This window comes from Topomyia yanbarensis, chromosome 2 (genome assembly GCF_030247195.1).
Source record: "Topomyia yanbarensis strain Yona2022 chromosome 2, ASM3024719v1, whole genome shotgun sequence".
Classification (NCBI taxonomy): Eukaryota; Metazoa; Arthropoda; class Insecta; order Diptera; family Culicidae; genus Topomyia; species Topomyia yanbarensis.
The window spans coordinates 366,676,700-366,704,075 of NC_080671.1; the positions used below are offsets into that span (position 1 = coordinate 366,676,700).

General features: G+C 38.5%; 1 protein-coding gene across 1 annotated transcript in view; it reads left to right on the forward strand.

Moving 5' to 3' along the window:
• The window catches only part of LOC131684448 (PDZ domain-containing protein 8), a 61,969-nt gene that overhangs the window by 16,838 nt on the left and 17,755 nt on the right, over positions 1-27,376 (forward strand). The window contains exon 2 of the mRNA XM_058967341.1: positions 27,093-27,290. Within this exon, the coding sequence (XP_058823324.1) occupies positions 27,093-27,290 (198 nt within the window). The remainder of the gene's footprint in view (positions 1-27,092; positions 27,291-27,376) is intronic.

Below are 27,376 nucleotides of genomic sequence, written 5' to 3' on the forward strand. Positions count from 1 at the left end.
ATATTCAAGGTTGGTGAAGTTATGGCCTATCCCCGGAAACGTGTTTTTTTGGCAGAGGTGAACGCTCTCCAAGCCGAACCGCTCAACAAAAATCAAAAAAGTAAAAAGATTATTGAAGAAAAATGAATTGTGGTGTACTTCAACGGATCGGTTTCCCAATAAAAATTTGTTTCCGATAAAAGAAACATGTTGACCAAAAAATTGAGTTTTTTGGTGTTTAAAATTTTAAACAAAAATTCATTGCGAAGAATCTAAAATTATTGGGTGAAAAAGAAACCGTTCAAGTACACGAGAATATTAATACAAACAATTCAAAAAAAAATTTATGAAGATCGGATGAATAGTTTTTGAGATATCCGTTCACCGCAACGGTACTTTTCAAAAAACATAGTTCCGATATAATTGCGTTTAAAGTTTTGTGTTAACTTCACTCGTGGAAGAACCTGCGCGCTGCGAACGGCTGTAGTTTGAAATATGATGCTCCGATCTGGATGAAATTTCGCAAAGTATGTACTTTCAGAATATTCAATAAAAAATTTCGGTTTTGTGAGTTCCAACTTTGTATATAACCCCTTAATCCTATCCTTTAGATGTTGGATGTAATCGACGATTTTGTGGGACGTCGAATTCACTCGAGTAACGTCGAAAGAGATAGTTAAGAAATAATCAGCTGCTCTAAAAACGTACCATGGAGTCGAATTAGAGATGACTGGGACGTTTTGAGGGTCTTTGTGGTATATTGAATAGGTTGGCGGTGGTACCACGTGTCGCCTCTGAAAAATGACGCTCATATACACAAGAAAACACGTTTCGTGGACCGGGAACTTTAGTGATATGGAAGAACTCCTCTTCTAGCATTTAAACCGTACACTGAAAATAAAGTAAAAGTATCAGATTCACAGTTCACGAGACATACTTACAAACGCCCTCGCCTTTCGCGATTATACACAAAGACGAACATGCAATCGCACAAATACGCCCAAAATTTCGCAATCACAAAAAACATTGCGATAATCAAGTGAACGCTACAATACTCATAAGCTGATTAACGCGGTCTCAAGCGCACACACATAAACGTTCATTCCCACGCGATAGTAAAGTCCCTACGCCCGCACATCTGAACCGTACACTTAATATCACAATCAGAATCTCGGCCCACTGCAATTGGCCTTAAGCAGTGTTTTAGTGGGTGACATTTCCCGTCGCGTCTGCAATTATAGTGAGATATTCTGAAGGTGAGCCCTTCCGTGACCCTTGCTCTACAGCTCCAGTAGAACAACTCTCAAAAAAAAAGAATGGGAATGGCCTTTTTTCGTAATTGTATTAGGGTGTCGCTGGTGCTGGTAGCTACTATGATTTCATATTTTTTTCAAAGGCGAGCATTTGGGTAAAAAACTGGCCTAACGTCTGAAATTTTCATTACTTATTTTATGTGTTATTTTTCTTTCCTAAATAGACGCCATTACCGAATGAGAGTCGGAAGGCACCAATGAAAAGAAAAGCGCTTAGCAAGAATAGTTGCCAATCGAAAAGGATTTTTTCCAGATTGAAATTTACACTAATTTTTAAACATAATGGTAGTAGAAAAAAAACCGCCGTCTCCCTCAGAGTTGTAAATAATGAAGTCGATTTGTTTCTACAATTCGAAAGAGAGGCCTGATTGCACTTCAATGGCGGGAATGTCTAACTGTCTGAAATCGTGGGTGGTTTATCTCGTGTTATTTTTTTCCTAACCAGTTTACCGGGTTAAGAAATTATTCAAGAGATGATGAACTGCTACACCATTACTCAATGTGATGCACATAAGCCTTACTGTCAGAGTAAAGGGCGAACACGAAATTAGTGCGACACATTCAACAGGGCATAACTTTTTTACCATAGGGTAAAAATCAACCAAATTTTGCACACTTTATCATTGATGTGTATTGTTTACATGCTGTCAAACTCGAAGTCGTGTTTTTCGATTCAACGAAAATGGAGGTGAGCCAACGCGAGTCGAGAGAACAAATTCTTTCCAAACACCTGGAATTTCCTAAACTGTCGCACCGGCAGTTGGGAAAAATGTTAAACATTCACCATTCAACCGTCTCCAGAGTGTTGAAGCGGTTCCAGGAGCGGTTGACGTTGGACCACGGCAAAGGAGCTGGAAGAAAACCGGGACCGGAGAACAAAAAGACGGAGGGAAAGGTGAAGCGGATGATTAAAGCAAATCCCAACGTCTCAGCCATGATTTGGCTAAAAAGATCGGCATGTCGCAGAGCTACGTCCAGAATGCAAAGAAGAGAGCTGGACTACATACATACAAGGTACAGAACTTCCCAAACCGCGATGAGCGGCAACAAACGACGGCTAAAACTCGGGCATGGAAGCTCTACGAGAAGATGCTGACAAAATATGGCCGATTTTAAGCAAATTCCGGGGTTGGAGTTGTTCACCGACAAGAGCAAGTTTTATGTAGACGACAAATTTAAGAAGAAGAAAATGTCGAAGTTCGCCTCCAAATATCTCATTTGGCAGGCCATCTGCTTTTGCGGACTGAAGAGTGAGCCTTTCGTGACAAAGGACACAGTAAATGGCGAGATCTACAAATCTGAGTGCCTCGAGAAGCGCCTTTTGCCGTTCTTGCAGCAGCACGACGTAGCTCCGCTATTTTGGCCAGATTTGGCATCATGCCACTATTCTAAAAGTGTCCTGGAGTGGTATGAGGACAATTCTGTCCATTTTGTTCCAAAAGACATGAATCCACCAAACTGTCCGGAGCTGCACCCGATGGAGCAGTATGGACAATGATGAAGCGGGAACTTCGGAAGAGCAAGAAGACAGTCAAAGACGAGAAGGACATGTTAAGAAAATGGAAAAAAACTGAGAAACTGCTACCGGATGACACTGTAAAGACTTTGATGGAGGGCATCAAGCGAAAATGCGTTCAATTTTTCACTCAAGGCTTATTAATCCATCGATTAACTTTTCTTTTGATTTTTGAAGTAAATATATGTATAAAACTACCCTAGAATTTTGGTTTGATTATAATTATATGATTATAATGACATTATAAGAAAATTGGCATGACATTTTCGGTGTTGCAATAATTTCGTGTTCGCCCTTTAATGCCCATTTAGATACTATACGTTTAAAGAAGCTAAGCCTTTATAATCATTTATTGTTTGAAGGTTTCAATCTGTCCTGTATGGTACTTACCTTCAATACTAAAGCGCATAAATAGTGAAAAACCGCAACTAACGCTTTTCAAAACATAAAATAGTCTTGTACCCTTCTAGTCACATTCTGGAACGACTTATCAGGAATACTATCAAAAATTCCTCATAAAAACATTTTTTTATTCATTTTGTTTATTTGATAGGCACAAATGCGTTAGCTTGGCGGTGCCAAATTCTTTTGTTTTTACATTTTGGATATTTTAAAACTAGGAGGTTACAATGTTGAAATATTTTTTTATAAAAGAGAAAAATTTACGGCTATCTTAAAACTAGAAATTAGATTCTATATGCAAGAGAGGGGGCAAAAGTTGTTTTTTATGAAAAATTTTAAAACAAGGAATTCAATAGTAATAGTTTTTTAGGAAATATTTACAGTTATCTTAAAACTAACAATATAGTTTGGTACACAAAAGGGGGAACAAATATTTATGAAAAATTTCACAGATGGGGGACAATAGTTTTAACAAGGAAGTAAAATTACAACTATCTTAAAACTAGGAATACGGATTACAAATTTGATTTTTTATCGGAGACTTATGCTTGGTCAAGATATTCAGAGGGGGGCTTATTTCCAAAATCGGTGTAGTAGCAGTTGTATCAAGGACAGGGGAGAGAAGGCGTAGATGTAGACCGGGAGAGAAGAGCAAAACTTGCAACTCTCGGGCAAACGGGAGATCAGCGACACAAATTAGCGCCTCAGTCTAGTAGGTCGAATTGGCGGATGGTATTCTTCGAACCCGCGGGGAATCTTTCAAAAGTCATCGGACCTCGAGTCGCTCTCGCTTCAGTTTCCGTAGTGGTAAGGGCCATGAAAACATTTGTTATTATTCAATAAGAGAAAACTCCTTTTTATATGCCATTTCCAAGCTATCCAATTTAAGCGAGATTAATGATAGGTACATATGTGTATTATTTTTCAGATTTTATTTTGATGAAAAAATTTCAGTCAGCTTTTTCGTCAAAACAATCCCACGTGCAACGACAGAACTCCACCGGTAAGCTGGTAGGCAGATTTGACGTCATGAGTAGATGGTTGTGTCAAGAGGAAATACCCACGCAGCAGCTGAAAAAAGCTTGTTGCTCATAGGAATTTACGAGTAGCTTAATGAAAGGCGGCAGTTGGTATGTGGGAAGTAGGGAGATGAACAAACCCGTGGCAGTGCATATCATCGAATGCCGAAAGTACTACCCACGTGGCATGAAAATAATATCTCAAAGGAAAAAGAAGAAAGAACTACCTACAGCTACAGAAAGCTTCCAGTAAGCTGTTTAAAGTTGCATGAGTATATTCTAGAACAGATTCTCGTTGAAAACTAGTTTTTCTCTTCTTATGAAAAAGCTGTTCAATGCTGAAGACCAGTTGCGGCGCTTAATTTTGCTAAGATACACTAATCAATGAGCTGGTGTTAAGATGTAAACCTTATTGTTCAGACTATGCTCAAAAGCACACAACGGCTGTCGATGAAATTCTTGATGTATCCTGCTGAGGAGCACAAATTGATTTAAGATGAAACAATACTTGCTGAAGCAGAATAAATTGATTGACCTGATGAAGTGAAATTGATCATCCCAATCTGTATGTGAATTACTAAGGATATTTGTTTTAATCTGTACCATATCATTATCCACTTTGAAAAATATTTTAAGAACAATCACCGCTTTTAAAAAAGATAGAATTGTATAACCTTTCATCATACAGGAAAAATGAACAACAAACATTTTGGAACATTTTCAGTCGGACGCTATTTTGCTGATGGAGTTTATAAATAACGTTTCCATATTATGTTTCCTGGGTCGAAAATGACAGTAGAAAAAAACCGCAGTCTCCCTCCGGGTTGTAAATAATGAAGACGATTTGTTTTTTACCCTTCAAAAGAGAGCGCTGATTGCATTCCAGTGGAGAACAAAATCATGTTGCTGTTTTGAGATAAAATACATGGCGTTTCCATCATTCTATTATGTCCATGGCGGGAACGTCTAGCTGTCTGAAATCGTGGGTGGTTTATCTCGTGTTATATTTTTTCCTAACAAGTTTACCGGGTCGAGAAATTCTTCAAGAGATGATGAACTGCTACACCATCACTCAAAGGGATGCCCATAAGTCTATAACTTTGCTAATTCTATTTGTATCAGTTTTGGTCTTGTTTGGTTACAGCATAGATGTTTGATTTGACAAGATGGCCGGATAAATTAAAAAAAAGTTTTATTGGACCATGAGACCTGGATATTAGATTATGGTCTTTTTTGTCAGCTTAATTGTTTATATCGAAACTCTAAAATAGTCTCCTGCAAACTCGGTGGCCACGCTGAACCTTTTTTGTTTTAAACAGCCATGCATTCCTCGGAAGAAATCATATCTTATTTTTGGGTGCAGTAACTTGTCCCCGTAAGGGGATCTCAGAGTAGGAATCTTCCTGAGCAAAGTCATCATAACATTTTGTCGTGATGAATGGATCTTCAGTTTTTCTGCGACTGAATGCTTAGAACGTCTTTTAAGGGAAAGCAATCGATTTTCCGGGCACTGTGTAGACGCGGGGCATAGTAATAGATCATGTGTACTCTCTCCACAATAGGCAAGCCTGCCAGCATTCCTAATGCATGAGTCATTAAAAAAATTCTCTGTGCACATGGCACACTGGGCCCTTGTCATTCAAAATCTTCGCTAACTGGAGCAAAAGAAACAACAAACCTCGTGCATCAGTAGATGTACACCAGACAAACGAGAATCGGTGACCACACCATCAATCTCAACTTTATGAGAAAGTATGCAGATTTATAAAAGACTAGTCATTTGTAATGTCATTCACTTGCTTAGAAGGCTCTTTACAATGCTGAGCTTATCCAGGCGAGCTTTCTAAATATATGTCATGGTTGAATATTTCTGTGTCAGTTTCATTTCAGTTTCATTTTAAATCTTTTTTAAATCGTCACCTTCAATGTGGTGACATATCGTAATCCTAAGTCTACAAACTGGGACCTCTTTTTGGAAAACTTAGCGACTAAATTTCATGGATATTTTCCAACAATTAGTCAACTAGACGACTTAGATGACGTCGTGGATACGACAAACTCATTCATATTAGCATCCTACGAAGAAGCTTGTCCACTTCGTACTGTTAAATCGACTAGGGGAACCCCTTGGTGGAGGGCTGAGCTTGATAGAATGAAGAAAGTTATGAGAAGAGCTTGGAACCGGCGTCAGCGTGATGACTCCAGGGCTTTCAGGTCAGCTCGTAGTGCATATAAGAAATGTCTTAGATCTGCAGAACGGGCTGGCTGGCAAAGCCTATGCACTAATGTCTCTAGTCTGAACGAGGCTAGCAGATTAAATAAAATTCTCTCCAAATCGAATGATTTTCAGATGAACTCCTTGAAAACCAGAGATGGTGTTTATGTGACAGACGAAAAAGATGTTCTTAATTGTCTCTTCGACACACACTTTCCAGGTTGTATCGATCCGGAGTTGATCAATGTTCACAGATCTAATTCTGGTGATTCGGACTCGTGGGCGCTAGCACGCACATTGGTTTCCACTGAATCGGTCAAGTGGGTAGTTGACAGCTTTGCTCCATACAAATCACCCGGAAAAGATGGAATACTTCCCGTGCTACTGCAAAAGGGATTTGATATTCTTAAACATGTCTTGAAAAAGATTTTGCTTTCCAGTCTTGCTACCGGGTATATCCCGAAAGCATGGCGAGAAATAACTGTTAGATTTATTCCCAAAGGGGGGCGCTCAAGCTATGAAGAAGCCAAGAGTTTTAGGCCTATCAGCTTAAGTTCTTTTCTTCTGAAAGCTTTGGAACGGATAATCGATCATCACATCAGGAACGTTAGTTTAGTTGAATATCCTCTGCACAAAATGCAACATGCATATCAGTGTGGGAAATCCACGATTACTCTGCTTCACGATGTTGTTTACAACATTGAGAAAGCCTTCTCGCTCAAGCAATCTAGCTTGGGTGTATTCCTAGATATTGAGGGTGCTTTTGACAATGTGTCCTTCCAGTCTATTCTGGAAGCGACGCGCGGTCATGGGATACCTGCATGTATCTCAGGTTGGATAAACGCAATGCTTAGTAACCGCATACTTTGCTCGTCACTGCGACAGGCTGAGATACGGAAGTTGAGTATTTGCGGTTGTCCTCAGGGCGGCGTTCTGTCACCTTTGTTATGGAACTTAGTAGCTGACGGCTTGTTGAAGAAACTCAATGAGCTTGGATTTCCAACCTACGGGTTTGCTGACGATTACCAAATACTAATTACTGGATTTTGCATCGGAACAATCTTTGACTTGATGCAACAGGCATTAAGAGCTGTCGAACAGTGGTGTCGACAAGTTAAACTATCAGTTAACCCAAGCAAAACTTCAATGGTTCTTTTCACGAAGAAGCGAATAACAACCGGGGTTCGTCCCTTGCAGTTCTTTGATTCTGAGCTGCTGTGTGCAGATCAAGTCAAATACGTTGGAGTCATATTGGATTCCAAACTGAATTGGTCTGCTCACATTGAGTTCAGAGTCAAGAAAGCGTGCATGGCCTTCGGGCAGTGCAGACGAACTTTTGGAAAGACCTGGGGTCTCAAACCTAAATACATCTATTGGATTTACACGACAATTGTACGTCCAATACTGTCATACGGATGCCTTGTGTGGTGGCAGAGGGGAGAGGTGGTGACAGTCCAGTCAAAGCTAAACCATCTGCAAAGAATGGCGCTCATGGCGTTGACTGGTGCTTTCACCACGACTCCGACTGCTGCTCTTGAGGCACTTCTAAATATCAAACCATTACACATACACTTAAAACAAGAAGCACTATCATGTGCATACAGACTGCAGGTTACTGGGCTTTGGAACAGTAATCATGTTGATCTTGCTACCAGTCATACACGATTGTGGTCACAAATGGTTACATGGGGTGAAGATATTCTTGCTCCCAGCGATATTACACTCACTTGTAGTTTTCCTTACAGGACATTCCATGTTAAGATTCCCTCTCGAGAGGAGTGGTTGTCTGGCTTTATGGAAAGACAACAACAAACGCAAGTGGTTTGTTACACTGACGGTTCTCTGATGGAGGGACGTGCTGGTGCTGGTGTCTACTGTCGTGAAATGAGACTGGAACAATCTCACTCACTAGGTAGATACTGTACTGTATTCCAAGCAGAAATCTTTGCGATTATGTGCGGGGTGCAATCGGCCCTTCAACTGAGTTTGTCCGGCAGAGTTATAAACTTCTGCTCCGATAGTCAGGCTGCAATCAAGGCCCTTAGCTCAGACAAATCCCGGTCCAAGCTAGTGATCGCGTGCCGAACCCAAATCGAAGAACTAAGCATTGTCAACACTATCTACCTTGTCTGGGTGCCCGGACATTGCGGTATTACTGGAAATGAATGGGCTGACGAATTGGCCAGGGCAGGTTCAGCGATTGACTTCGTTGGTCCTGAGCCCGCGCTGCCAATTTCGACAAGTTGGATAAGGGAAAAAATACGGTCCTGGGCTTCGTCCGAGCACCGCAATTATTGGAGAAATCTACAAACGTGTCGCCAAACAAAGGCGTTTCTAGAACAACCATGCCCAGTGGTTTCGAAAAATCTCTTACATTTTTCGAAGCTCTACTGCGGCATGCTGACCAGGGCTTTAACCGGCCACTGCAAACTCAATTATCACATGGCAACTATTCAGCGCGCTGAGTCTTTTTCATGTGATCTTTGTGAATCCGACTACGGAACTTCATATCATCTGATATGCAACTGCCCAGCGCTAGCGCAATTGCGATTACGAGTCTTCAGCCGTCCTTATATAGACGAAACCATGTTTGGTCGACTGAAACTCAGAGACATACTAAAGTTTCTTATCCAATGTGGTAAATAGCTTTAGGCTTATTCGCAGGCAAGTTGAACTACTTGTGAGTTTAATTTACCTGTTGTTTATTTTTTGTTTTGTGCTGTTTTTCCCACCCTTCCAAGTCTACTTCCCCACACCTCCTTGTCCTTTCCTTCCGCTCAGGAAATGATGAAAACACACGGCAAGGCACAAATCCCCGACTATGTACGGGGAACGTGCCATTTGAGCCAATATATTCTGATTCCTGATTATCCAGGCGAGCTTTCTAAATATATGTCATGGTTGAATATTTCTGTGTCAGTTTCATTTTAAATCTTTGATAATCTTTGATCCGAAAGAAGGTCAGATGTGGTCCGACAAGAGTTAAAAGTACTCGAAGCTCTTATTTGACGGCTGAAAATTAACCTGTTGCGAAACGTGACGAATATAAAAATATTCATTCAAAAATCCATTGTTTTAATTCACTTGAATATCGTACAACAATATTTCTATCACTAAATATCTGGGTAAATGTTATCAAAAGCTGGCAAAGCAACTACAGTGGTGGACACAGAATTAGCACACTCATATCCCCAACACTTATAGATCATTAACTAATTCTTTCGCGACAGGCAGTGTACTGTTAGTGGATACATGAAAATAAATCGTATGGCATGGTATTAGAAGAAATCTGTAATTATATGAATGAAATTAACAAGAACACTAAATAGGGCCTGGACACAGATTTAGCACATATTTAAAAATTACTGTTAATTTTCATTTAGATCAAAACTGGTTCGTAACTGTTTAGTATTTTTCAAGGCGGTCTCAAGCGCAAACCTACAAACACATTTGTTCGTGTTATCATGAATCGGTCACGTCCGAAAGTCCCTATTCTCGCCCTTAATAGCATAGATCCATGCCTTCAGCTGAACCAATTAAAAAAACGCTCACATCCACTCAACAAATCCCACTCTCTTCTAGCATTTAGCACGTTAACATACAAACGCTTAAGACCTTCGCGATCATCCACACACATCAAAGCCCGTGGTCTCGCAAACATGAAAACACCCCGATGATGAAGTGAATGTTTTAGCACTATTAATCTTAAAACGTGTTCTCAAGCGGGATCCTCCAAACGCACATGTTTGCGCGATGCTGCGTCGGTCACCTCCGGAAATCTCTACCTTCGGTCTAAGCAGCCGAGGCCCATGGCTTCAGTTGAACCAAAAACAAATGCGCTCATATTCGCTAGACAACACGTTCCATGGCGACATGACAGGGAGCTCTAGTGATATGGAGAAAATTACTTTCTTCTAGCTTTTGAATCATATACTTTAAATCTAGTATCAGATTCACGGTCCACCACACGGTTATAAAACCGAATTTATGCACTTGAGGTTACATACACACTAGCACATGCGACAAACACGTTAACATACAAACGCTCGAACCTTCGTGATCATCCACGCACACCTGCGCCCGCAATTTCAAACAGGATAACGCCCTGATGACTAAGTGAATGTTTTAGCACTTATAAATTTACAAACGCGGTCTTAAAAGTGAACCTACAAACGCCCGTGTTCGCGCGAGCATGAATCGATTACTTCCGGAACTCCCTACACTCAAAAACCGACGGGTACGTTTCTGTTACTTTTGGGTAAGATTCTATTGTCATTTTGGCAACAGACCACGCAATTGCACATTGCGGTATAAAACTCATATTACCGCAAAGGTAGTAAACGGTCGAATGACGAATTTCGGTAACTGTTCATGTATGTGCATCACAGAACCAAACGCTTTCAGTATATGTAAACTTAAACAGGCCATACACGATACGATTGGTCGTACGACGGGTCGTACGACCGATCGTACGACCGGTCGTACGATTTGACCGTCTGAACAATTTTCGCCTCTGTCGTACAACCCGGTCGAGTCGTATGGTAGTTTGACATGCTTAAAAACTGGTCGTACGACCAGTTGTATGTATGAGTGAAAATTTGTAGGTATATGTTTTTTCTGCCAAATTCGCCAGAGAATCTGTTTCGTTTGTCGTGCAGATTCATTCACCTAGTGATGTAATTGTGCATTTCTTTTACTATTATCATGGTAGGTTATACTCAAAATTATATATAAAATTGATCCTTGATGCACCTAGCTTCAATGTAAACATCCTGATGATAGTATTTTAGGCAGATTTGATATAGTGCTTTATATAATTAATATCTATTCTTCTCGACAAGTGAGACTTTAGAATTAGTTCTCAATTTTTCATCGTTACGTGTAAACGTGTAAATATAAGCGCAAAACTGTTTCCATTTGAGTGTTATTTGGACGTTTTTCAAAGACCACTAGCAACATGAAAAGGCTAATTTGCTGTACTACATGTAATTTATGAGAAACCGAAAAAACACTTTTTTAAAGAGCTGATAATTATAATTCATCAATCGTAAAACAGTTCAGAACAAATCGATGACAGAGGAAAGTCGGTAATAGTTGCGATTGAGAAGATCTGTACGTTGACTAATCATAATATTCGGCATAGAAAATCTTGTAATTTGTCAGCCAGCCTACTATTATTAGAATATATAGGCTCGATTGGCACGTTCCTCATGTTATTATTTATGTTGTTTTGCATTTCTCATAAAAGAAATGCATAAAACTCGCTCAAACTTTCAAGACTTTTTCCTTATATTACAAATCGACTTAGCTCGAAGATTTGGGTCAATGTTTCGCTCTCTCTGTGTTTATTATAGTAAGGTTTAAAAAGATTCAAAAGCTTGGCCTGTAGTGTATTGGTGCTGTGTGAGGCTCTCTTTCGTATCTTACCACTACAACACTCCTTACTCTTTGTTCGCCCTTCTTCCCCACGGAACTGCATCAAGGTATTATTTTGTGGGAGAGAGGGCGTTGTGCTTTCTTCGCACCTATTTCTTTTGCTCACGAGTTTTCCGCAGCTATCTCGGAACCTCACTTGATGCATGAAATGGCTCGTCCTTTGAGTCCATTTAGCTCTCGACTCTTCTTTTGTTTTTCTTCTCCATCTATTACGTCACCATTTTGGTCTTGTCTTAGTAAGCCGTTTAGCTGCTGATTTCCGATTGTCAATAAGCTGCCAGCGTTATTACGATCTTCTAGGATAGTCCACAGCGGTGAACTCACCCTACCTCACTGAGTTTTTCGACGGAGGAATTTCTCCCGACACTGATACCCGCTTTCTCGAGCCGTTTAACTCCCAGTTTTATCAACATCTACTCTGACTGTGTGTGTATGTGTGTATGTGCAAGAGTAAGTAGATTGCAAACTCTCATTCGTGTTTCTTAGCATTGGCTGAACCGATCTTATCCAAACCAATTTCAACTAAAAGGCCTAACACCCAGACAGCACGCTATTGATTTGTTTTTGATTCTGATGTTTAGTTTCTAAGATATTGTTTGAATGAGTAAAAATGGAGTTGGCTAAGTTGAGCTTAATGGCATCTTCGGACAATTTGTTAGATGTAATATGGTCTTTCTTTTGGTATTGTGTTTTCACATATTAATCCCCCTATAAGCGAAATATTTAAAAAAATGCCTTTGTGATTATATTGAGATGATGTCTTCTGCAAATTTATAGCTTTTCTGCCAACATCTTTACTGAAGACACCAAGTGTCTGTCTTGTATGCGTTAAAAGTTACAGCATGTTTTTTATTGTTCAATATAGTTTTAATGCACCATTCGAATTTTATTTCGGAAACGTAAAAGGATGAGATCAGAACATATTTTGGAAGCTTAAATAATTGATGTTGAGCACATTTTCCATAAAAAACCCACCTAACAGTGTGAAATTTTTCTTCTAATATTTCTTTAAGAGCCAACCTTAATGAAAATCTATTGATTGGAGGCTATAGTTACATTTGTAGGACCATTGTCTCACAAATTTTATTTGTCTTTGTATTGGTGACAATACATAAACCACTTTGATTGTTAACCATTCTTCTCTCATTCGTTCGTTTGTTTGGGTAGTTTGTGTTAAAAAGTGTCCTAAATTAATAGATACAAGTAAGGGGGTGGACTGCTTTAGCAGACAAAAAAAACATGTTTTCGTGATTTTTGGATAGGAAAAGTTCTAGTTATTTGAAAATGTATGTGTTTTTTGTAATCACATTGGAAACGCTAAAATAAAAATTTTCCTTGGAAATCTTCACAAAAAGGCGAAGTCAAAGACTATTTAGTTTCTGTAATACCTAATTGGCGGAAAAAGTGCAGTTCGTAATTCTTGTTGAAATTAATGAAACAATAAAGATTTTATTTTCCGTAACTTTTTTCTGCGGTTTTCTAAAAAAATGTGTTTTCGGTATACATTTTTTATTTTAGCGTGCTACAGAAATGGTTAAAACGGGTTTTCTGGTGATATTGTTTGTTGGAATCTTCAAAAGGCTATCTGAAAAATTGTTATTTTCTCTAACCAAGATTGTAAAATTTTAATAAGGGGTTACACCAGTGTAGGGCACGAAAAAATAGGCATGTTTCAGAAATTTCACTTGACGCATTGTAACGAGGAATCGAGTACCCGTAAATTACGATTTATAATACCAGTTCTGATGTACAAATAATTAATTTGTCAACTATTTTCAACATCGGTTGGATAGTATTTTCCAACATGCGAGTTCTTTTGGTCCATGGCCGGAAATCTGTCTCCCGTAATCTTTGATCTAGAGCAAAAAACAAAAGATTTTTCGATTCCTTAGAACAATAGATATCGACGTACGTAGGGTTTTTTAGACATTTCTATTTTCCAACAAAATGCACCCTTTTTATTAGAAAATGTCATAAAAATTGTTCAAAAAACCCCTACGTGCGATACTGACAAGCCATTTAGAACACACTGAATATTTCAGAACGGTAGAAAATTATTTATTCGAGTTGTATTTTTCATTACACTCAGTAATGGTAGCGATTTTCCTTAAAAAATCCGTTATTGATAACCCAAGTAACAATTGAAGTTCTATAGCACGCTACAAGTGCAATGTATGTTTTTTGAGGGGCTATAAAACTATCATAAAACTAAAATTGTTACCAGGGACCTTTCTAATTTGTTTTTTGGAATTAGGATTAGTAATAATGATGCAAATCAAAATCCTTTGTTCAATCACTAGCTATTGTGAGTCCAACGGTATCCGAAATATGTTGCTCACTGCTAGGTCACGTTTAGAAAAAGTCCATATCGAAATAATCGCGCTGAGGTAGCGTGTTATCAAAAGCTGCAATTTTAGTTCTAGTTCTCAGATCGGCAGGAACATTTGAATAAACGCAATCAATGATATGTACTTCAAATATACGCAATATATTTTTTTTGATTTTTTGCCCAAGCGCAATATATAGGGTAATTTCGGAAGAGATGCCGCGTCATGACCCTATACACGACATATAGAAAGTGCGGCCATTCTATATCTCGTATATAGGGTCACTTTTATACGGTAATATGTTATTATGAATTTGTCTTTTGAAGAATTACAACACTGGAGATGTAAAATAATCTTACAATTTTTTTTAATAATGATTATGTGCGTCCAGTTGCATCACGGAGTGTCCAAAGTTTTTCATTACCACATTAAAATTTCTTTTTTTTTAATTTTTCGAGGATACGTAGCTAAAATGTATTTTTTTTTCACCTCAAAATGTCATTAAATGATCATTTGCGTCAGGTATAGATTATTAATAAGGTATATCTACAAATTAACAAACCTAAAACAGCGGCATAAAGGAATATGAGTCCATTTATTTATATATTTGAACGGGTGATATGTATCTAAGTATTAGTTACTTCGGTTTATTCTTTAAAGTTTCAGGCACTAATTTTAGTAAACGGAATTGATTTGTAGTGATGTCAATCTTGGCATAAAAATGAAAATTTCGATGAATTGATGCTTTTTAAAATGAATCTTTCAAGAACAAACCAAAGATATCTAAATACATTACAAGCAAAAACTGCTTTTAAGGAACCCCTGCCAATATATCGCTCGTACAAACATATAAATAAACAGTACCCTTAATTAAGTTACTCCAACTAAACCGTTACACAAAGTTGTAGAAATAAAATATTATTAAAATGTTGAATAAAAAATGTTTCTAGAAATGGTATTACCCCCTTAAGAAAAATGAAGGTGCTGGCCGATTTATAGGTGCAATCAAACTTCATTAAACTCAGCTGAAGACCCCTAATCACAAAAACATCAATAATAGCTAAAAATATTTTTGTTCACCATTTTTCAGTTTGTGACCATGGTACGGCATCTCTCCAGCAATGACCTTTTTTTAAATGTTCATGGAAATTTGATAATTTTTTTTTCATGAAATAAACCATTTCACAGTATTTTCGAAACTCGCAATTGATTAAAATGATTTTATCAAATATTTAATGGTTAACTTCGATGCAGGATCGATTTTAAGAAATGTGCGGCATCTCTCCCCAAATTACCCTATAGTCCCTGAAGAGAATTGAGTTTTCCATTTATATTGAATTGAATGAAGAACATAAACATGTTATTCATAAAGTAAAAGTAATAAGTTGATTGTCCGCTTATTTTAATGGGATTTTTTTGCCTTTCTCATATAGAAAGGTTATGCAATCACTCTGAAAAACGTCAACCTAATCCCGGCCCGGAGGGCCGAGTGTCATATCCCATTCGACTCAGTTCGTCGAGATCGGAAAAAGTCCGTATGTGTGTGTGTATGTATGTGTGTGTGTATGTGTGTGTATGTGTGTGTGTATGTATGTGCGTATGTGTCAAATAATGTCACTCATTTTTCTCAGAGATGGCTGGACCGATTTGCCCAAACTTAGTCTCAAATGAAAGGTGGAACCTTCGCATCGGCTGCTATTGAATTTTGGATCGATCGGAATTCTGGTTCCGGAATTACGGGTTTCAGAGTGCGGCCACACAGAAATTTCTCATAAAAACTATAGGAAAAATTAAAAATAGAATTTTTATTTTTGATGCTAAATGTATTCAAGGTGCATAAAACGTCGAGATTTGATGCAAACACGAAAAAAATTTGACGAAGATTCACTTTTTTGGATTTTGCACATTTTTGCCTTTCTCATATAGAAAGGTTATGCAATCACTCTGAAAAACGTCAACCTAATTTTTTTCGACTCGCATAAGGTTTCTGGATTTTAACAGAAGCGTAGTTGATGGTTTACGGAGAGGGGTTACACCCCCCTCTACTGTTCACTCCCCTCCTTTAAAAATCTCCTTAAATCACCCCTCAGACCACCCATCATCTTTAAACCACCACTATATTACAAAGCATACCAATTTAAGCTGGGGAGTCGTTCGTTCATGGGACTTTCGCCCTCCTCACATACCCATCGCCGCATGACAAAATGAGTTAGCAAGCAGATAACATTGATCTAATGCTGATTAGGCTATTGAGTATGATATTTTTTTGACATTAAAAATGTCTTACTCTACTATCTGGGGCTAGGTGTCATTCTAAAATCTAAACTATCTCCCATGTAACGAAACTATGTAAGGTTTGCACGCTTATAACTCCGATATTACTAGATGGATTTTAATCATTCATACACCAACCGATTCAGAAACACCTAACTTAAATATTGGTAATAATTTAATATCTCCCCAATAAAAGTAGACGTTTGGAAATTGGTAAAATTAAAAAGTTCACGAAAAACGGGAAAATTACCATTCGTGAGGCAGATTTCTCAGACACAGCCGTCATTAGAGGGCACCTTAGCCGCTCAATCACACACGAAAAGTCATAAATAGAAGCGACGCATGTCCGTTTAAATCAGTTGTTGCTCTTATCCCATACGAGCAAAATCGTCTCCGGGCGATGCAATAAGCGCTATCGATTTTCGGTAACGTTGGCATTCGCACACACTCGCACCTAAGTGACTAAACCATATACGGTTAGTTTATAAATAGAGGTAACGCGTACCCGTTTGAATCAGTTTTTGTTCTTATGTCGAACGGGTAAGATCATGGCTGCAGCGTCTGGGCACTACACTAAGCGGTAGACGCTATGCATTTTTGGCAGCGGTGGCCGTGTGCGGATTTTTCGGGTACCAGCACGGTGTCACAGAATGATTTGCAAAGTGTGGGTGGGTGGGGTGGTTTGGATTTAATTCAATACGGTGTGTGCTGCTTAAGAGTGTTGCGTTTGAAAAAAATATATTTATTTTTATTCATGCGTGTGCGTTGTAACTTGTTAATCCATGTTTAGGGCGCTTTGTAGCTGCGTAGGGTAAAGAGCCTATTGGTTTTCATGTTTCATATTTCGGTTATATGTTTTTTATGAGTAAGGCATCTGACAACGTGCTTCTGTAGTTATTGCACTGTTCAGCAGCGTAGTATTTATATAGGAAAGTACACTCAGGTTTTTTACGCGGATTTTGAAATTTACGCGGTTTTCATTAACGCGTTTCTTTTTTAAATTTACGCGGTTTTCATTTACACGGCCTGTATCCCCTGCGTGAAAAATCTGAGTGTAATTGCATTCCCAGCAGAACTTTTTGTTTTCTAATTTCAAACACTTTTGTTTCGTACTGCACACAACGGAAAATTTTAAAACAGAACTTACCGTCCCAGCAGCAGTTTAAGCGTTACTGGACTTAAAATTGTTTTCCCAGTTTATCCAGTCAGAATATCTGTCCTACCCTATGTATTTAAAACACAGTTCTAATTGCGTTTTAAAGTAGACAACAAATAGAACGGTTGGGTATACTAATTTAAATTTTAAAATAAATCTGTTTTAAATTATGAAACAAACCGCTGTACTGAAGATATAATTATGTCAGTCCTATTACCACATAAAACACCTATATAACATAAAACGCTGCAGAATTGGTTTAATAATACAATGTTTACACTACAGAGTTATAACACGTTTTAATAATTAATAACAAGAAAAATGTCACCAAGATAGCATAAAAACCCGTTTTAACTGGTAGTGCGAACGTTGTATAACAATATAATTTATCAAATAATTTCATTTGTTCAACCACTAATCGATCAAGAAATACTTAATCTTAAGATTGTTTACTAAAGTTCATTAGTACATTATTGGAAATTTAAATGGAAAATGAAATTTCATATTTCATGGAGAATCTGTATATTTCCGTTGGCGGGCGTGGGCTTCCTCATCACAGCTCTCAATATGGAACTTTTCTTTTGAATATATTTTCTGGACAGACCAGCCTATTTTTACTAGATGGATCAGCCAAATAATGCCAATCACCTAGTGAGATACTTGATTAATTGTAATAATAGATTATCGTTAAAAGACCTTCAATAAATGATGTTTTAATGGGGAGGATATATAGCAAATTGTAACATATGAAAACAGGCGAGTGAACAAGAACGTGAGTCGATATGTGTGATAGATAAAATTCATTTGCACGCTCTTGAAAAAAGCTACATTTTTAATGTCACCGTGGTCGTGTCCTGTACACAACCCTTTAATTTTTGTTTCAAGTGTTTCACCGTCGACGCGTAGCTTATCAAGTTCGTGGCTGGCATGCCATTGTGTATAAGTGCAAAGTGTACTAAGAATGTAATGGACATTTCCACAATTATGTTGAACATAAAAAGCCTCCGTGCCATAGTTTAGAGAAATGAGAAAGGCACAATTGCACCGCTAGGTGGATTAAAACAGGTTTTTTACATTACCTTTGATTTGATTTGATTTTCGAAATTTCTTGCAATGATATTGTCCCATGCTAATTTGATCAATGTAATATCCGATGAGGGTGTTCTAATATTTATGTGAAATGTCTCATCACACTGTTAGGTGGATTAAAAGCGTTTTTGGGTTATAATCAAAATATTTTAGGAAGGGGCCCGAAAACTGAATGTGTACGCTCAACATTATTTTAATAGAATGACAGGTTTTTTAGATTTCCGTATTTTACCTGTTCCTTGCGAGTATATCATCTTTGGATTAGCCTTTCGAGATCTTGGAAGAAATGAAAATTTCAATTTACGAAGGTTGTCTTTCGACAACTCTATTTGCCCCCGGTTTATTTTGGTGTGTCTGGTGGTTGAAGGTGATGAGAGGCGAGAGAGAAGTCTGGCTGAGGGGGTAGCATGGAGTATCGGCTTAAGTGGATAATATGGAGATATTTGGGGGAACCTCTTGCAGTACAGCCCTAGCCACTCCCCTGTCAAAATCCAGCAAGCTTTTTGGCCTAGTTACCGCATAGTGCGATGTTAGCTTGTTGGTCATACATGCACACCTACCAAGCAACACGGTATGTTGATAACCTTTTTTTACAACACCAATGTCAAACATTAATTTGTGAAAATATTCGTGCAGCAAACGTTATTCAACTATTATTAAATTAAAAAAGCGCAAGAGGTGGAGCTTATAGACAACATGTTCGATTGTTACGAATGTACCAAGAATCATACTAACAACAGAGATTGTTGCAATAATGCTAGCGAGTGCTTTGAAAACAACTGTGTGGAAATGAAATGAAACTTAATGTGTTTCATAAAATTGTTATGCAAAGCATAAATATTATGTCCACATTGAAATATGACAATATTTATGTGTGTAAAAATGTTTAACCAATAAAATGAATCGAGTAATTTTTGATAATACTTTTATATTTTTAACGGCCTTTAGACATCGTTGATATAAACTCAATAAATTTTATACTTATTTCGTGAATTATTTATCATACGCAAAGCACTGTGTTCAAATATGCTTTTTTCGAGAGCAATAAAAAATTGAAATATGCCGGAATAAAGTTTGCTGACAAGTTGAATACTAATGTCATCACCAGTTTTCGCGATGATGCTTGCAACAAAATTGTTTTAGCTGTGTAGTAGAGTCACACAGGCGTTGCAAAAAACACCCGTAATATGTGTCAAATTATATTGTTTCAGAAAACATTAGCAATACAAATAAATAACTACGATGTAATGTGTAGCAGCTGTGTTTCACACATGCAACAGTCACGTTTTTGCAATTATGTTGTGATTATAATGCAATAAATAACTTTGGTTGTTTTTCTAGAACATGTTGCAAGTGCTACTTAGGATACACTCTCAAATACACGCACACACAGACATTAGCCGAACTCGGCGGACTGAATCGAGTGGTATATGAGACTCGTTCTGCTGGGCCTTGGTTAGGAAGTCGATTTTCATAGTGATTGCATTACTTTTTTACAATGAAAGAAAAAAAATGTCAAACTGGTTGGACGACTTATCGTACTGCAGTTACAACCGTGTGTGGCGAATCGGTCGTACGACATATCGTTTCAACAGTCTATCCGACTGGTCGTACAACACGTTGTACGACAGATCGTATCGTGTATGGGCCACATTAGTATCGAGTCAAGCCAATCGAAATTCTGGTAGATTTCTGCCCGAATTCAATCTGGGATCTGCCCCTATATTAGTAGAAACCAGCAGGAATAACGGATTTTTCTACTGGGTAGGTTGGATAGTGAAATGAAAAGTTTAACCAGCTTCCGGATCCAGCCTAGTTCTCGGTTCCAGCACTCTTCCCGATCCGGACCAATTCCCGGATCTTGGGCAGTACCCGGATCCGGATCAGTTCCCGAATCTGGACCAGTACCCGGATCCGGACTGGTCTCTGGATCTAGCCTATCCCCTTCCCAGGTCCGGACCTGAACCAGACCCAGACTTGGTGCTTAGATACAGACAAGTGTCTGGATCCGAACTCTCCGGATCCGGATACATGGATCCAAACTGTAGGTAACTGTTCATGTTTTGTTCAGTCGCTGCCATACTGTCGACGGTTGTGATAGAAAATAAATTTAAATTTAACACCGACCGAAATAACCCACCACTATTCCACATCGGTTTTTTCTGACTGTTTTGAAGCTAGCCGAGCGTGAGCCGATCTTCAAATACAGAATGTGTCGTGCAGAGAAAACCGAAACTCGTCTTTATCCACATTGTGTTTGCTCATCTTGATGCGCAATACAATGTTAAGCGAAGCACTACACACGTCCAGACAATCCGACGCATTAATATTTATTTTATATAAATTGAAGAAACATGAGTGCGACGCAGATAAGATTTGAATATGTTGGCATTGCCGTTTGGGGAATTTTTTATTAGGACCGTTTTAATATTAAACGTCTTGCTATTAGAGCATTTTTTCTTATTACCGTAAAGGTATTACGGTCGAGTTTTGGGCGTACTCTCGACCCTAGCAGCCTAGACACATGTTAGAAAACCAATAAAAATCACACTCATATCCACTAGACAACACATTATCTGGTGACATGATCGGGAATTCTAGTGATATGGAAGGACCCACTGTGTGCTAGCACCTAAACCGTACACCGAAAATTAAGTATCAAATTAACGGTCCGCGCGCTATCATCCAACAACTCACGCGAATATGCGAATGGACACATAGTTATAAAATCGAACTTATACACGCGAAGTTACACACACGCTAGCACATGCAACATACAAACGCCCACGCGATTGAACACTAGAGTGGCTCGAATATGACATTTTTCAGAACAGCACTTTTTGAGTTCTTTTTGTGGTCCCAAATGCCTGTGCAAAGTGTGGGAGCGGTCGGTTGCTTCCCGGGTTTGCGCATTGCGTTCAAAGTTTGTATGGGATTTTATATGGGGAAATCAATTATTTTGCATTTACGTTAATAAAGATGGCTATTTCGCTCAATATGACAAACCAGCTTTATAAAACTATAATTCAATCCTTGGTTAACAACTTTGTCGAAGACAGTAACTAGCTACGAGTTTTCAAGAAATAGTTATAACGATTTTAAAACTGGTGGTACAATCCAAATGCAGAAATTCATTATTTCTTCCAACACTGTCAGTACACCACGACACCGATACTTTAAACTTAAATAAATGAGAATATAGTCATCGCAGAGACTTGGTACCTTTGAATGGAATTTTCAGAATGAATTGCTGAATAACATAGACGTAGTAAGAAAATGAAAAGAGGGGGTGTGGCTTGTGTACTCCCCAGTTCCGTTTTTAGATAGTGTAGTATAACATAATCTTCAACGCAGGTTTATACCGCCGAATTAAAAATTAATCTTACGTCTTTGAGTGCTACTATTTAAGGGCTCTACTGTTATCTCATTTAAAATGGTACATAGTCAGAATTTAAAAAAAAAAGCATTTCCTTAGATTCCTTGAAGTCTCGGAATTGTTTCTATTGAAGTTTTCGTTTGAGAATCTAGGAACGAAACCAGGATAGTTACTTCAAACAAGCGTTTTTGGATGAAATTGAATTAGGTTCACACAAAACAGAGGTAATCTTGGTGAACCAGAAATATACTTCAGTTTAGAACCCAACGCGATTTCCAGACCTGAGTTAGCTTTTGCCCCAAGCAAAAACAACACATAAATTTGTAGGTGTTAATTCTAAATATTGTAAATATTATTTCCCAGAACAAAGATTGTAGTCTGATTCATATTTGGGCCTATCAAAATATTAAGAAAGTTCAGTCGTTGACATTTACAAGGACATAATGATTCTTTGTCTTATGCAAAACAATCTAGAAAGGGACTAGAGAGTACACAATCCTCCCCCTCTTTTTTTTCATTTTCTGACTACATCTATGTTATTCAGCAATTCATTCTGAACATTTAATTCAAAGGTACCAAGTCTCTGCGATGAATATATTCTCATTTATTTAAGTTTTTAATGTCGATGTCGGTGGTGCACCGGCAGTGTTGGAAGAAGTAATCAATTTCTGCATTTGGATTTTACCATAAGTTTCAAAATCGTTATAACTATTTTTTGAAAACTCGTAGCTAAATACCGTCTTCGACAAAGTTGTTAACCAAGGTTTGAGCTATAGTTTTATAAAGCTGGTTTTTTCATATTGAGTGAAATAGCGTAAATGCAAAATAATTGATTTCCACATATAAAATCCCATACAAACTATGAACGCAATACGCAAACCCAGGAAGCAACCAACCGCTACCAAATTTTGCACAGGCATTTGGGACCCTTTAAAAAAGTGCTGTGCCCGCTAGTTTAAATCATTTTGAAGTTTTCCCATACAACCGCGAGCCACTCTATTGATCACGTTAACGTACGAACGCCCGAGCTGTTCGCGAAGATACAAGCGATCGTGATAGAAAAGAAATACTTTCAGTCTGCTTCCTCATCTCGTACAGATCAGAAGCCAAATAGCGCACCGCTTGCGAACAGCACACAAACAAAAAATACTATCCGCGGCGCGCCGTTCTAAAGTGTACGTGTAACATATAGACACAGGAAAGTTCCGTTGAACCTAACTTCGAGTGAAATGAGTGAGCAACAAAATAAATTTCGCCCATTGCGGGAGAACACAATCGCGATTGATTTTTCGCAATCCCGTCTTGGACCTTCAGTGCGCGAGGTGGAACAGTTGGTCAAGGTGAAAATGGAACTTGATCTTACAGAGGTTTCACACGTCCAGCTTCACCACACCAGGAATGTAGTGCTAATAACGTTCAACTCCTTAGCCGAGGCAGAAAGCTCCGTAGCAAAAAACAACATGCAACATGACGTCGAATATGAAAACGTCAAAACCAAGATCCCCGTGTATATGGATCTCGATCTAACTGAAATAAAACTCCGTGATCTGGCACTTCGTACTGGCGCGGAATATATTAAAAGATTCATGTCGAAGTATGGAGAAGTGGAATCAGTCTCTAATGACACATGGAGAAACTTTTTCCCTGGCATTCCCAACGGTGTTCGGGTTGTGCGAATGCGACTGAACTAACCTATACCGTCTTATTTAACTTTCGAGTCCAGATCATCGCAAGGTGTTAACTACATACAAAGAACCCTTTGCGCATACCCTGGACAGACGCCCACGTGCCTGTTTTGTAACAAAACGGCACACTACGGAAAGCCATGTGCCAAATCAACTAAAGAAAATGCATCTACCACAACCCACACCACCAAACAGCCTTGGACATCTACTGATACACCACAGACAGCCGGTCAAAAAATGCATGCCGGACAAACAATATTCCACGGTATCCCAAAGCCAATAGTTAACGCACGCAAGGAAAAAATAAACAAGAAGGAAGACAGCTATACCAGAGTCACACGAAAACACAAAAAGCACCAATAATCTAACAGCGACGAACAAAGCTCCAACGATGAAGACATGGACGTAAACACGAGCGAGGGAGAGGGCAGACGGATTGAGCAGCAAGCGACAGTAGGTAAACCTGACCATTGCTCACCACCAAGAAAGAAGATAAACACGAGAAGCGGAAAGCAGTGCGCCCAGAAAGGCAGAAATAATATTTGATTATTTTTTTTACTATTATTTTATGACTTGTAATCTTTGAATTCTATACGAAATCAAAAAGGCGAATGACCCTTGGGGTTAAAACCTTAATAAACAAATAAACAAACAAGAAATACTACGCCCGCACATTTCTGAACTGTACAATGAATATCACATTCAGAATCACGGCTCGCTGCAATTGACCTTAAGCAGTGTTTTAGTGGGTGACATTTCGCGTCTCGTCTGCAATTGTAGTGAGCGATTCTTACGGGGAGCCCTGCCGAGACCCTAGCACTACAGCTCCAGTAGGACAACTCTGAACAAAAATATTAAATTTAGCGGATTGATTCTAGAGTACATAGTACTAAAGACGTAAGGAAAAGAAAATCAAGGGTTCTAACAATTTATCAAAGTGTTAGGTACTCTCTCGGACAGAGGGAGGGGTTCTAACGACACAAAAACTTATATAGGGTGTTGATTCTATTTTCGCCCTGTTTCTATTATCGCTTTACCCATTCGAAGCCGTTAGTTAGAACAGCGTCTGCCATCTTTGTTGAACGTATTGGCTCAAATGGTAGTGCGAGAATTGGAGCATTCGATTCGAGTTTTCGTTGCGCTTAAACAGAAGAATTTCATCATTCTCAGGACATTTTTGTTATCATAAGATGTGAAAAAAGGGTTAATTATGCTACGAACCATTTTCCGCACCAGACTATTCTGAATATAGACTGTTTTAGTTCCAAGGAATTAAGCCTGGAGCTGGAGCACCGATGCACACTTTTTTCATCACATTTATACCTCCCCCACCTCTTTAAATGCTTTCATATTCCACCTCTCTTTATATTTACAAAAGTGTCTAGGGACCTGAATGGTCTAATTTCGGCTCAGAAAAGGCAATGAAGCAAAAGATTTTCCACGAAAAGGTCCAATTTACGCGAATGTCTGATTTATCAGGTCGGACAGCTGAAGGAGCACTTCGCACCAAACACTGATTGTTGTGACACGTGCCTGTTTAACAAGCGGCAAAAAATGTTCTTATCCGAAATCAAAACAAAATAATAGCTTTGCCCAGCGCTTCAATCAGTGGCTGTACAAATTATCCACTGTCTGTATTTGTCTTTCCAATTACATTACCAGCACTCACTCTTGTCCGTCTCGCCATGTCATCATACTGACAAGTGTATACTCCCACCCGGGAGGTGAGCACATGTGGTATAACGTTTTTGCTTGACATTCACAGACATTTGTTGAAACTGGCCTGTAGTCCATAGTGGTTTTCTTCATGTGGCAAAATTGTTTATCAAATCTAGAGCCGATAGAATTTTAACAGCGTACGTACATATGTAAGACACTGTGGAAAAGCTTCGACCCGGATGCCTTTCTTCCAGCCTAACTTTAGGAGGGAGGGGGGTCTCAATTCTATTTCAAACCCACATCGCTGCTGTCTCCAACCTTCATGCAAATAATATTTTTCCTGTTATAGCAGAAGCAAGGAATTCTTCCGTTATTTACGGCACATCGCCACAGGGAATATTCCATGGATTTTACTGGTTGTCTATCCAGCGGCGCACAGTGGCTTCGAATTGGAAAATAGCTGACATGAATGATGTTTGACTCTCGCTTACGTTTTCATGTACTTTGTCAGACTGTATTGCACACCCTATTACTAAAATTTCAAGCAGTTAAAAATTAGCCATTATAATCCTGTATACTGCCTATGATCGCATGTCAGACCCACAAAGATAGCAAATCTAATAGAAGACGGGACAACTATGCGATCATTAGTAGTATAACAGGTTATAAGCAATCACTTTTCTGAAGAGATGAAGTCTTTTCTAAAATCACTTAAATCTAAACAGAAGGCAAAATAACCGTTTTTCATGCTAATTTTAAGATTTCAATTATTTAATCGTCTCCTTGGTATCAATTTTGGTCGATGTCTAAATGCAGACCTATTGTAAAATTAGTATTATTTTTTCATTCACAACCTGCATCCCCTATAATGCAGTATTTCATATATATTATATGCTGGTGAAAAAATTCGCAAAAACTATATATTGTATAGAACAAAACACTCTTAAATAATTCTGTTTGTTATAGGATGTTATATAAAATGGTCCTTAATTGTGACTAATTTGAAAAAAAATGATTAAACTTATAGTGGCATACCTATTTTGCAATATAGTGTGTTATGAAGATTAGCAATTTTTTTATATTTGTGCTTAAAAAGTGTTGTACAATATGTTGTATAAATTTTAGAATTATTTATGAAGTAAAAACCGTAAAATACGCGCACGAAAAATTAAAATTACAGAAAGCACACTAATAAAAAAAGATTTGAAATAATAAAGTTCGGATTTCACTCGATGTCAACAGCTGCGACTTTTCATGTCCAGAAACATCTCCCAAGACACCAATCGCCTAAAATGAAATAATTATTTTTGACCAGTTTTTCACAGATCTGAACCACTCTGTGTAGCGCTAGGCAACGGCAAGGTGAATCTCACACGTGGCAGCTTTTCATTTCGCCCACGAAATTCTTCGTTCCATTTTCCTTTCACTAATTGCTCGCAAACAAAGCACGCAAAAGAGCTTTCTGTTATTGTGGGGCTCTTTTCTGCTGAACCTGAACAAATATTTGTAAATTGTCTTCAACTACTCGGAACGCGAGCCGCTTTCCACCCAGCGAGAAAGGATTGAAGCACATGATGTTCTTAAAACCTACAAAGCAAGTTTATCTCACCTGATTACACTCTTTTTTCTATTCTTCTACCCAACAGACTCTTTTGGCCAGCATCAAAGCCCCAGACGCTGAAAGCAAATCGACCATAATGGCCATCAACATGATTCTACAGTTTCTGTACTTTGAACTTCGCCACTCCAATCAAGTACGCAAGTGGTTTCACCGAAAGCTGTCTTTGGAGCTGGATGAACTGATTAGTAAAACCACCACTGGAAGGCTGTTCGATAAACTGTCGGTGAGTATCGTCTCTGAACATTACCAAAGAAAATTAAGAATTCCTACTAGCTGGGAATATTTTGCATAAAATATGCAACCGATGGT